The sequence below is a fragment of the Heterocephalus glaber genome, unplaced genomic scaffold (genome assembly GCF_053883595.1).
Source record: "Heterocephalus glaber isolate CG9 unplaced genomic scaffold, H.glaber_assembly_v1.0 deba00001662, whole genome shotgun sequence".
In the NCBI taxonomy this organism is placed as follows: domain Eukaryota; kingdom Metazoa; phylum Chordata; class Mammalia; order Rodentia; family Bathyergidae; genus Heterocephalus; species Heterocephalus glaber.
In genome coordinates, this window is record NW_028258403.1 from 12,877,576 (window position 1) to 12,889,802 (window position 12,227).

General features: G+C 33.7%; 1 protein-coding gene across 10 annotated transcripts in view; it reads left to right on the forward strand.

Moving 5' to 3' along the window:
* Nubpl (NUBP iron-sulfur cluster assembly factor, mitochondrial) overlaps nucleotides 1–12,227 on the forward strand; it is a 256,602-nt gene that overhangs the window by 231,806 nt on the left and 12,569 nt on the right. For all 10 annotated transcript variants that reach the window (XR_002389119.2, XM_087197254.1, XM_087197253.1 and 7 more), the window contains 2 exons: nucleotides 5,642–5,762; nucleotides 8,794–8,876. Coding sequence is in view for 9 of the 10 variants with exons in the window: in XM_087197254.1 (XP_087053380.1) it covers nucleotides 5,642–5,762; nucleotides 8,794–8,876 (204 nt within the window). In the remaining variant the exon portion in view is untranslated. The remainder of the gene's footprint in view (nucleotides 1–5,641; nucleotides 5,763–8,793; nucleotides 8,877–12,227) is intronic.

The window sequence follows — 12,227 nt, forward strand, 5'->3', positions numbered from 1 at the left end:
ATAAGAGTAGTAGTTTCTAAGGTTTTTAGTACTGTACTCACACTTTTTAGATTTTACCCAGCTAATATTAATGACTAATTTATTCTTTAAAGATAAAATATATAAATATTATATACATATAAATCTGCATATGAGCTTCTATACTGAATGAAATTATCAGTGTTAACACACTTGGTTGATGTGATGTCAACCAAAAGCAAAGAAACTTGATAGTTTATCTGTCCTGTGTATTTTTGAAAGTAAATGTTTCATTTTTGTTTAGTGTTTTCAAATATTTATAATAAACTTCAGAACCTGATAAAATATTTTTGTACATCTTTAGGACTTTAAAATATTAGATAGGATGACTACCAAAAAAGATTCTGTGTTCAGACTTTGTCCAGAGCAGCAATATCCAATGGATATATGTGAGTCACAAATTTAATTTTAAAGATTTCAGTAGCATATTTTAAAAGTAAAAATAAAAATAAGCAAGTGAAATTGGTTTACTATATTTAATGCAGTATATTCAAAATGTCGTTTCAGCATGACATCCATATAAAAGTTAAAAAGAATCAACAGGAATTATTTTAATATATATTTTAATTAGTACCTATTAACTTTATAAAATACAGGGTTTCAATGTGGTATTTTTGTACATGTGAATATTTTTATTGTGTCCACCTCCCAGTGGCCTCCCTTATACCCTCTTCTCCTCCCACTTATTTCTTTCCTCTTGTCTAATAATAGTCTCCCTTCTACTTTCATGTCATCTTTTTAAGATTTCACACACAGTATTAGGGAAAACATGATAACTGTCTTTCTGAGTCTTCAGCATTTTACTTAACATGGTAATTTCCAGTTCTATCCATTTTTCTGAAATGGCAAATCATAATTTTGATAGCAAAATCATGTCTGTATACCACATTTTCTTTATTCATTCATCTGTTAATGGGCACCTAGGCTTAGCTATTATGAACATGGGTGTGCAGGTATCTCTATAGTATGCTCAGTTTAATTCTTTTACCAAGGAGTGGTATAGCTGGGTCATATGGTAGTTCTAGTTATAGTTTTTTGAGAAGTATCCATATTGATTTTCATAGTGGCTTTACTAATTAACATTCTCCCCAACAATATAGAAGCATCCTCACGAGCATTTATTGTTTTGTTTTATTCTGGTGGTTTTTGTTTTGGTTTTTGTTGTTGTTGTTGTTTGTATTCTTGATGATAGCCGTTCTGACTGGCATGAGGTAGAATCTCAATGTTGTTTGATTTACATTTCCCTAGTGGCTAATGATGATGCACTTTTAAAATCTGCTTATTGGCCATTTGCCCTTCTTTTGAGATGTGTTTGTTCAATACATTTGCCCATTCATTGATGGGGGTATGGGGGGGGGGGTTGCTGTTGTTTTTTGAGTTCTTTATATATTCTAGATGTAATCCCCTGCCAGAAGAGAAGCTGGCAAAGATTTTCTGCCATTCTGTAGGCTATTTAGTTATTGTCTCACTTGCAGTGCAGAAACTTTTCAATTTGATATAGTCCAATTTGTTGATTCTTGCTGTCATTTCCTGTGCTGTTGGGGATCCTATTTTTGAAGTCTTTCCCTATGCCTACAGCTTCAGCTGTTTCCCCTATGTTTTCCTTTAGCAGTTTCAAAGTTTCAGGTCTTATACCTAGGTCTTTGATCCATTTTTAATTGATATTTATAGAGGATGTGAGATAGGGATCTAGTTTCAATCTTCTACATATGGATATCCAGGTTTTCCAATAACATTTGTTAAAGAGGCTATCTTTTCTCCCAGATATGTTTTTGACTCCTTTGTCAGGAATATGGCTGTAGTTTCTGTGTCCTCTATTCCTTGGGTCTATACTTCTATTTTTTATGCCAGTACCATGCTGTGTGTGTGGTGTTTGTTTGTTTGTTTGTTTTGTTCTAGCTTTGTAGAATGATTTGAAATTGGGTATTATATCTCCAGCCTTGCTCTTTTTGCTTAGGATTAATTTACAATTTTATGTCTTTTATATTTCCATATGAATTTTAGGGGATTTTTTTTCTAGTTCTGTGAAGAATATCATTAGCATTTTGAGGAAGTTGCATTGAATCTGGAGATTGTTTTGGTAATACGGCCATTGTAACAGTATTAATTCTGCTAATCCATGAACAAGAAATCATCTCTTGCCAGATAGCTTGCCTTTTCACTCTCTTAGTGATATCTTTTGATTAATTTCTTAATTTTAATGAAATCCTATTTAATAAAAATATCTGAAGTTTAAGCTTAGTGCTTCTTCATGTTATGCTAGAAAAATCTTTTCTGCCTCTAAGGTTATAAGTATATTCACCTATTTTCTTTTTTTTTTCTTTTGGTTCCGGGGATCGAACTCTGGTCCTTGAGCTGTGCTGCGCTTGCGAGGCAGGTGGCGGAACTACTGAGCTAAATCCCTGGCCTATTCACCTATTTTCTTCAAGAGTATTATTATTATTATTATTTTATTTATTTATTTTTTTGGTACTGGGGATCGAACTCAGGTCTTTGCACTTGCAAGGCAGGCGCTGTGCGCTGTACCACTGAGCTAAATCCCTGGCCTAAGAGTATAATTATTTTACCTTTCACATTTTGCTCTGTGTCTACCTGGCACCAATTTTTCTGTATGGGGTGAGTAATTGGTTAAGATCAATTATTTTCCATTTGAATATTCAGTTAACATGTATTGTCATCTCAATTATAAATCAGTAACTTTCATTATAGATCTGTGGTGGGCTCTGTTGTGTTATATTATAACCAAAATTTTTTTTCAAATCAAGCAAAGTAGTACATGTGTTAGAAGTTCTTAAGATGAGGAAATTCTAGAGTTAAGTGGAATTAGTTTACTCAAGGTGACATGGGAAGCAATATTAGAGCATTTGTCCTTAAACTGAAAGGAGTCACATATTATCAGTAATACAGCCAAGCTTTTTTGACAAAACCTCTGACTTTTGAACATACAGATAGTTACCTTCCAACTGAATATATTTTAGACAGTACTAAAAATGAGCACTTCTCTCATGATTGATTTTGAAGAACACAGCCCCGAATTTATATTTGTCTAAGAAAATAAACAACAAAGACAAATCCTTTTAGTTTTTTCTATTATTTTGTGTTGTTTTTTAAAAACCTCTGAATTGAACTGTGAACAATGAGTCTACTACAACTATAGTTGTAACAGAGTGGCCTCTCTACTGAAAGCCATTTAATGACCTTGCTTCACACTATATATAACCCCAATACCTGAATGTTGCCTACAAGCCCTCCCTTTTCGGCCTCATCTCATGCCATTCATACCATACCTCATTCATACCATGGCCTCAGACTGACCTTTCAGTTTCTTGAAAGGAGACATGTGCTCCCTACTTCCATATTGAGTATTTTTCTTCCCCTTCTCCTTGTTTTTGCCTGATTTTTCTCTCACATTTGCCTGATTGCCCTAAATCTTTCCTTAGTAAACCTCCTCTGTCTTCTAGAATAGAGTTCTCTCTGTTCTACTCTCTCATAATACCCACTAATTTGCTTCCAGAAAAGTGTGTTTTTCATTCAGTTCATTTCTCCCATTAGTGTGCACACTCCAAGGAGGCAACCATCAAGCCTTTTGCTTCCCATTGTATGCTATCCCTTGTGTTTATCCAGATCCTGGCATATATTAATAAGAGCACTGTATTGCTTGATTATAGTTTTTATGTCTGTGACATTTATGTAGTCTGTATAGACAATATATTTATATAGTCCATAGCGAACAATTTGGTAATAAGTAAATCACCCAAAACTGCATGTTCACTCTTGCTCCATGCCTCTGTGTCTAGGAGGGTCCCAGTGATTCCAAGGTAAGAATGCTTTTCTGTTCTCTCTAAATTGAAATACACCCTCACCAAGATGTTCCCATCCTTTAAATATTTTCACTGTTCTCACTTATTGAGTGATATTTGTTATGTTTAAGTTGAAAGCCCTGCAGTCAGGGTATGTATAACATTTAACATAAATGGCAGTAAAACTGCCCAAGCAATGAATGTATTATATAGACATAGTAAATAAACAAATAAGCTCTGTGATATTAAAGCCATGTTTTTCTTCTAGCACTTTTGGAAATGGTACTGAATTACCAAAACAGTCTGACTTATTTTTTGTGATATGTTACATCAGTAAAAGGGTATATATTAAATGCTTAGAAAATGCTTTGCTACATATTCATGTCCTTCACTGTTTGTCTTCATTTACATGTGTTGTAGGCAACCTTAGATTTTTTCTGTTACTGTTTTCAAAAGAATAACTAATTTTAACACCTTCTTGTCTGTGTTTTATTATGAACTGTCAGTGCTATTCTTCATTTAAAATGCAAATGTTCCAGTAGTCTACAGTGATCATCTTATGGTGGAGTTGATAGGATGATAGAGGCATTGTTATCGAAACCTCTGATGGTGGTGTTCTGCATTTTTTATTTTAGAAGAGAGTCACTGCTTCTCATCAGTAAGAAAGTCCAATTAAAAGGAACATGAATACAGATTATATTTGCAGAGCCAGTATATTTATTCAATGAGACTACTGACTAATAATGTTAATTAAGGAACTATTTTGGATAGAAGATACAGAAATTTTGTTTTAAGCAAAAACATTCTAATAGGAGCTGAAATTCAGTCATTTGCTAGCACTGTCCATTTCCTCAGCTATAGAATGGGTATGATAAACTACCCATCTACTAAAATTCTTATGAGAAACAAATAAGATAGTACTTTTTTTTTTAATAATATAGTACTTTTAAAGCACTTTATTCTAGTATGTGATATACAATAGGCACTCAGTATATGTTAGCTAGTTTTCGATTTTTATTTTTTGATTAGTAAATTTTGCAGTACATAATGATTGCATTCCTCACAGGGAGTTGCTATAGTACGTAACATATCTTAACTCTTTTTTCAGCCCCTTCCCCACCCCTCCTGCCCTCTTCCCACCATCTCTTGGTCTCCTTCTTTTTGTCAAAAGATCTAACTCCTTATTTTCTGCTATCTCTTTTTTATTTTGCTTTTTATTTAGCCTCGTAGTGACCATGAGGCTTTGTCCATAGTTGACCTCTTAACTATTTTCCTCTCTTTCTGCCCTTTCTCGGTATTACCTTCAGCAAGTTTCTACCACGCACATCTGTGTAGCACTACCTCTTTGATACCTTCTTTTCAGCTTTAAAAACCTTTGTGCTTTCCTGTGTCTGAACAAGAAAATCTCAGATACATGGATAGCACTTAGCACCTTACCATCTGACCCTAACTTTCCTTACCAAACAATCTTTCTGCCTTGACCACCCACAGGGTTGCAGCCCAGATACTTTTGTTTTGCTGCATTGCTTGTGTTCTTCCTTTTGTCTGCATTTTCTGGTGTGGGCCTCACCCCCTTCAAGGACAACTCAAGGTTCCTCTTATTTTTGGTTGCTGTTTACTCATCTCTTTGTAGCATTTATCACTATATTAAAGTTAAGTACCTATGTCTTGATCTCTCACTAACTTGTGAGTTCCTTAAGAACAGAGACCATAACTCATCATTATATCACCATCTACTAGATACACTGTAAAACGTGCTGAAGTGACGTATTGAGACCTGGTGTGATTTTATTTTAATTTCAATATTATTTTTATTATTTTAGGTTCTTGGCCTTATCCAGAATATGAGTGTTTTTCAGTGTCCAAAATGTAAACACAAAACTCATATTTTTGGTGCTGATGGTGCAGAGAGGCTGGCACAGACCCTTGATCTTAATGTTCTGGGTAAGACCGTATGATGTTCTTTTACAGTGGAAGTTGCAGAAGAGAGAGTGGAGATAAGCTTGATGATAAAGAGTATCTCAATTTGTTGCTTTGGGTTTTGTCATGTAAATTATGTTAGTATAGTGCCATTCTATGTGTTTACCTTTCTTTGGCTTTTTAAAATAGGTCTTTCTTGCCAACTATGATAATAATCCCAACTTTAAATAAAAACTGCCTATAAATTAAATTTGAGAAGAGAGTTTTGTGGTCTAAGTATGTTGAACCCACATTTGTGGTCTAAGTTATTTGAAGCCATATTTTAAATGACAGTCATCAATTTGGTTACTAAGTTGGACAAAAATATGTTTGTATAAACAGGTGTAGATGAAATACAGGTTTTTTTTGATGAAATGTGATTTTTCAGAAACCCACAGCAACTTAATGGACTTTTTAGAAAACATGTTTTTTGTGAATGACTTTATGTTCTGGACAAGAGCAGATGGTTAGATGCTGAATAGGAGCCACACAGAGTGAATTATTAGTTTTAAATAATTAAAAAATTAAGATCCCTTGGAGATCAAAGAATTTCAAAACATTATTGTAATTAAATTTCTAAAAGTTAAATGTATTATTGCTATGCATTTGTACTACAGCAGAAATTACAATATCAGGTGAATACTAATGATATATTTTGATACATTGCTATAATTATAGCCACTAATTATATTCTGCAACTGTTTTTCATTTAACTAACCTAGAAAGTTCAATTATCCAAATCTGCATAATAACATAATAGATTGACATTCACTTATATAATAAAGTAAATGGGTAATTATAATGGCATTATTGAATTATGCTTACAGTATTGTAATTTCCTAACTTATAAATGAGTAGTACAATTTTGTAAGTCATTTATTTAGAATTTGAAACATCTTGTAGAGAGGTACTCTCATATTTGGAAGTTATATTTCAACCAATAGTTCACAAATGTACAGTTCCCTGAAAATATATTAGAAACACTAATTACTAATCACAAAAACTGAATAGTACCATAGACTGCTGTGTCAAACAGTGTTATGGGTAAAGTAATTTATATAGTTCCAACTTGGGACTCATCTCCTCCTTTTAATATAATCGCAGTGTCCCAGATGTGTCTCCCATGAACTAGACTAGGGAATCCAATTATGATATGGCTAGAATTGGAAAAGAGAAACTGAAATCAGGGAGAGTTCTCCCAGCTAAGGCCTTTAGCTGTTTAAATCCCCTAAGAACCCTCATTTGTCCTGTACCAACTTCCTGGCAGCCGCTGAATTTATATTTATCCTTTGGGTTGTGTTTTAAATGACTGTTTGGTAAAATGGCTCTTCAGAACCTTGTCCATATTTACCTCCAGGGAGAGTTTATACTCAGTAGTTAAAATCTCGGGCCATCTCTTTCTTTAACCTATTTCGTATCTGAAATGTTTCCTCACCTCTTTCAGAGATGGCTCCTCGGAGACACTTTTCATGCCTGAACTGGTCCTTATCACTCTTTATGCCATTCCTCTTCTCTAGATATGACTCTTGGCCTGTGACCCCTCTTCTGTTTTCTAACAAGTGTTTTTTTCCCCCCTTTCATAGTCTGTTCTTCTGGAAGTCTTTGGAAGGCAGAAACAGTGTTAGTAGGTGGCTATGTAAAGAAGTGTTTACCTGTTTTACTTCCATTTCTGCAGTAGAAAAGATGTCATTCAGGATTCCTTATTGCGATGGCAGTTCATAAACCAAGAGGAAAAACTTGAGCCTAGGAATGTAGCTGAATGCTTGTCTAGCATGTGTGAACCCCTTGATTTCATTCTCAGCACAAAAGAGAAGTGGGGAGGAGAGAGAGGAAGCAAGGAGAGGAAAGAAAGAGATATTTATGGGTTTCTGAGCATTTTCTATCATTTATTATACTATGTCTGTCCCTGTGACAATTTCCTACAGTCTTAAGTTGATCTATAGAATAGACATCAAATTTACTGGAAAGCTAATTTTTAAATGGTTAATGAAATATTCATGTATTTTTTCATTGGCTATTAGACATTAAGGAAAAATGAGTTAAGATGGAAAAATTTGCTGACAACAGGAGCATGAAATATCTGTCCCTCTGACATCTACTTTATAATAAATTGTAATATTTTTGCAGCATATGCTTCTTTTCCATTATTTACATTGCCTGGCAGGGTGCTGAATGACTTATTTATATAAAACCCACACATATTTCAATAACCTTTGCATAGATTTGGAGTGGTTGTGAGAATGCTGAGTACTATGACAAGTACTTAAGGCTCCATTTATTGCATTTTAAATCTCAGTCTTTGAATGACTTCATTTGTGATGGTGGAGTAGAAAGCGGGTGTAGGATGATGGAACCATTTCACTCTTACATTCCATCACCTAATAGAAAGATATCCTTAGGAAAAATGCACAACCTCACCAATGTTAGCCTGTAATATTGGAGGTTCATATTTAAGTACTTCCTGAAAACTTATCAAATGCACAAGTTACATATAAAGTAACATAAATTAGTAAATAGTAAGGGGAAATAATTGCGTTTGTTGAATAGGCAGATAGTTCAGATAACAGGTATGGCCTACTTTTAAACTGTTCTCTTAGCTCACTTATCTGCCAAGATTAAGAAGATGACTTTGTTGTACTTTTTTTGGACTATGCTTCTGCATCCTTTCCTCTTTAGTTTTCTCTTGCTACATGGCACGATATATCTATATCAGATATTATAAGAGAAAATCTCTTACAAATGTCTTCCAAGCCATTCATTGCTGGAAGACCTCCAGTGAAGAATAAATCCAGAAGCCTCATCTCTTATCTGCTAGCTTACATGCATATATATGTAGTCATCCTCAAGTGGAATATTTTGTCCCTTAATTTTCATTTGAAATTCCTTTTCCAGAGATTTAGCAAATTGAGGGTAGTCATAACTCAATTTAATTTGAATGAGTTCAGATTTTATTTCCATTGCTCAAATTTTGAGATGACTCTTCTGGTATTAACTGATATCTCTTGGGCTCTTTTAGGAGACATTCCATTACATCTCAGTATAAGGGAAGCTTCAGATACAGGCCAGCCAGTTGTGTTTTCGCAGCCTGAAAGTGATGAGGTAAGTTACATATTTAAATGTATATTTTTATTTTCTTCTCTTTCTGCATACCTTTTGATACGCAGAAAGTTGGGATGATCAAGCTTATCTGTTTGCAGATACATATATAAATAAGGATTAGGTAACTGACCAAAATATTTTTGATACTGTTTTATATGCCAGGCTGTCAGTATTACCTCTAAACTATCAACTCAGCAAATTCACCTGCAGATAATCATCACCTAACCAGTTTTCTCAGGAAAATCACAAGTAATGGGAGTTTGTAAAATTCTCTTCTTATTGGCTAGCAATATCTAATTGCTTAAGATTATTATATTTCAGTATTACAAGTTCAGTTGATTATTGTGAAAAGGGAACCTAATAGAAGAAAGTATTAAGTTGGATAAAAGGAATCCAGCTATTAGGGATGAGATGTTCATTGCATTAATTTTAGTAATTATGTGGGAGCAAAGATGGAAAGACTGGTAGTGTTTCATTGGCCAGCAACATTGGGGATTGGGTGATAGATTTTCAAAATTGCTCAAACATAAAATCTTTAAGCATAAAATTTTTAATTTCAATCTTTTTTTCAAAATAGAAATAAAATCATATTTCCTAAGTAGTACTTGCTATTTAACTTGGAAACTGAGTTGTCATTTGGTACATCAGTTTTGATGTAGTTTTTGCTCCCCTTTCCTGAATGGTCTCAGTCAGTCTTCTAATAGTTTTCTTTTTTTCTCTTGGTTACAGGGTATAACTTCATAACTTTATCGTACTATGATTTTTTTCCATGTATAGCTCCTACACTTTTTATTCTAGTCTCTTTCCTCTGATCTTCTGTGAACTAGAAAATAAAAGACTCAAGCATAGTTAAATTTATAAATAAAGTTAAGAGTAAGTTAATCCAAGAGTCCTGGATAAGTAAAGTTGATCTATTTTGAGTCATCTCTTTGGGGCCCAGAGGTTCTTTTCTTTCCCCGGAATCAGTAGTTATGGAACAGGTGATCAAGTAACTGGCAATGTGAATAAATACATTGTTATCATTGTTTTTTTCTCTGCCTTTTGCGTATTAAATGTTAATTTCCTTGTAAGTCTTTCTTAGATTTCATATATATAAAAGCTATAATTCTTCATTGCTGTCACAATTAAAGTCTGGCAGCCCCAACTGTCATAGGTATGCTTTATATGTCCAGTATATGAAAAGTATGAAAATTGAAGTTTCTTTAAATTACATACTTTTAAATGCCTCCCAAGAACAAAGTAAAGGCTTCTCATGGTGATTCCTTATGAATAAGAATCATTCCTTACTAGTTTATTTCAGTTAATTTTTTTGTATTTTTTCTCACCTGTTCATTATTGGTTTTTTTCTTTGAAATTCTCCAAAAGCAAGAAACATTTCAATGAAATTAAAGATAAAGACTTTATATATATGTCATATATATTTGTTTCCATTTTTTCTTTTTCTCGTATTTTTTCTTTTCCCTTCTTTCCTTTCCCTTACCCCTCCCACTCCCCCTTCCCCTTTAGACCTTTTCTTCCTATTTTACATTATCAATTATACATTTTGATACTTATTTACACTTTTAGTTTTTCACACCAGAGAAACTATTCAGTATTTACACATGTGCGTCCTATTTATTTCACTTAAGAGTATAGCCTCAATGTGCATCCACTTAGCTATAAATGTCTCTAGTTTCTCATCCTTTATGGCTGAGTAGTACTCCATTTTATTAAAAAAAAAAAACCACATCTTCTTTATCCAAGCTCCAGTTGATGGGCAATTGGGCTGTTTCCAAGTTTTAGCTATTACAAATGAAGTAAATGTTACTTGATGGCATTTAAAATTTAGAATAGCAGAATTTGAATTGTGAAATGAGAGTAGAATTACCAGCTTCAACATTAAAAATGTCAAGAAGCTGTGATTATTCCTGAAATCAGGATCCTTCTAGTTAGTTTTGTGATGGTTTGCTTCCTAAGAGTCCTCTTCCCTGTTCCCTTACAAACTGAAATGGAACTTCGCTCTCAGAAGGCAGTCATACCCCTTTTAACAGATCCCGTAGTATCTGTGGAAGCCGATTGCCCATTCTACCTATATGAAGGCAGCATTAATTTGACAGCATAAATTTTTGCAAAAATAGGATAGAACCTATAAAATTAGGTGTTAATGGTTAGCCTCTTAGCCTGATACTTTTTATTGTTTGCTTTTAGGGACTGAGTCAGAGACAAAATTACTAATCAGAAGAAGATTTATTTTTTGCTGTTTGTCTTCCTTCTTACTCCACATTCTCTTTTGTATGTTCCGTCACTCCCTCCAGTACCAAGTGTCAGAACTCTCTTTTTTGGCCCATAAAATTTAGGCATTAGAGATTTAACTTTCCCAATAAAATTTAACTTTTAGAAAGGCAAACACTAGAAAGGTGGTTAACTTAAAGATATGAATTGTGGTGAATTTTTGAAACATCTGGGAAATGTTGGAAGATCTAGTGGTACCAATTAAATAGCACTAGCAAGTTTATGGTTACCCAGCAAATGTGAAGAAACTTTGCACATTTGCCCTACTTAACAAGCAGGAGAAAGTGAAGCTTCAAATGTGAGCAGTGTAGCAACTGGAGACACAATAGAGGAAGAGTGAAAAAATAGACACCTGAGAACTCTTAAGTTCAGTAGAATTGCTTCATGCAGGCTGGATTGTAATTGTTGATTAGACTAAAACTATTTTTCCCTTTGACTGAGACACAAGTATTGGACTCACGATTGGTAATTTTGTGGTTTGGTCCTTTTTATCAAGTAAAGATATTAGCATACAGAAAGATAGGGTATAAGATAATCCTCAAAAAGACTTTCAGATTTAAGTGGAAATTTTATTTTATAATTTCTAAATTATCACTTCAGAGTTTAAATATGAAATAGCTGTGTATGATAAATTTGAGCTTCAAATGTTTAAAAAAAAAAAGGAAGCTTCCATAAAATTTCTTGCTGGGCCAGCTGTATTATCTGTGCCTCTAAGTGGCCTTAAAAAAAGAATGGAGGGGGGTGTTAGTCTATGTAGAGTTTAACAATATATCTTTTCCTGTATTAAATTTTTAAAAATTTAAATATTCACCATATTTTTCAAACATACCTCATATGTGTCACCTTCTTGATAGATATGGTTTAAACAAAAAGAGTGATTTAATTTAATCATTCCTAAGGTGAGAATAAGGCATAAGAAGTGCTGGTACAAAGGAAGCAGTTTCAAAACTTCTTAAAACCTTAAAACCTTATAACACTGTTATATTAACCATTTTACAGGTGTTGAAACTGAGCCTAAAATGGTTAAATAACTTGTCTGAGGCCCCTGAGCAAACAAGTAATGAGTCCAAGATTCCAAAT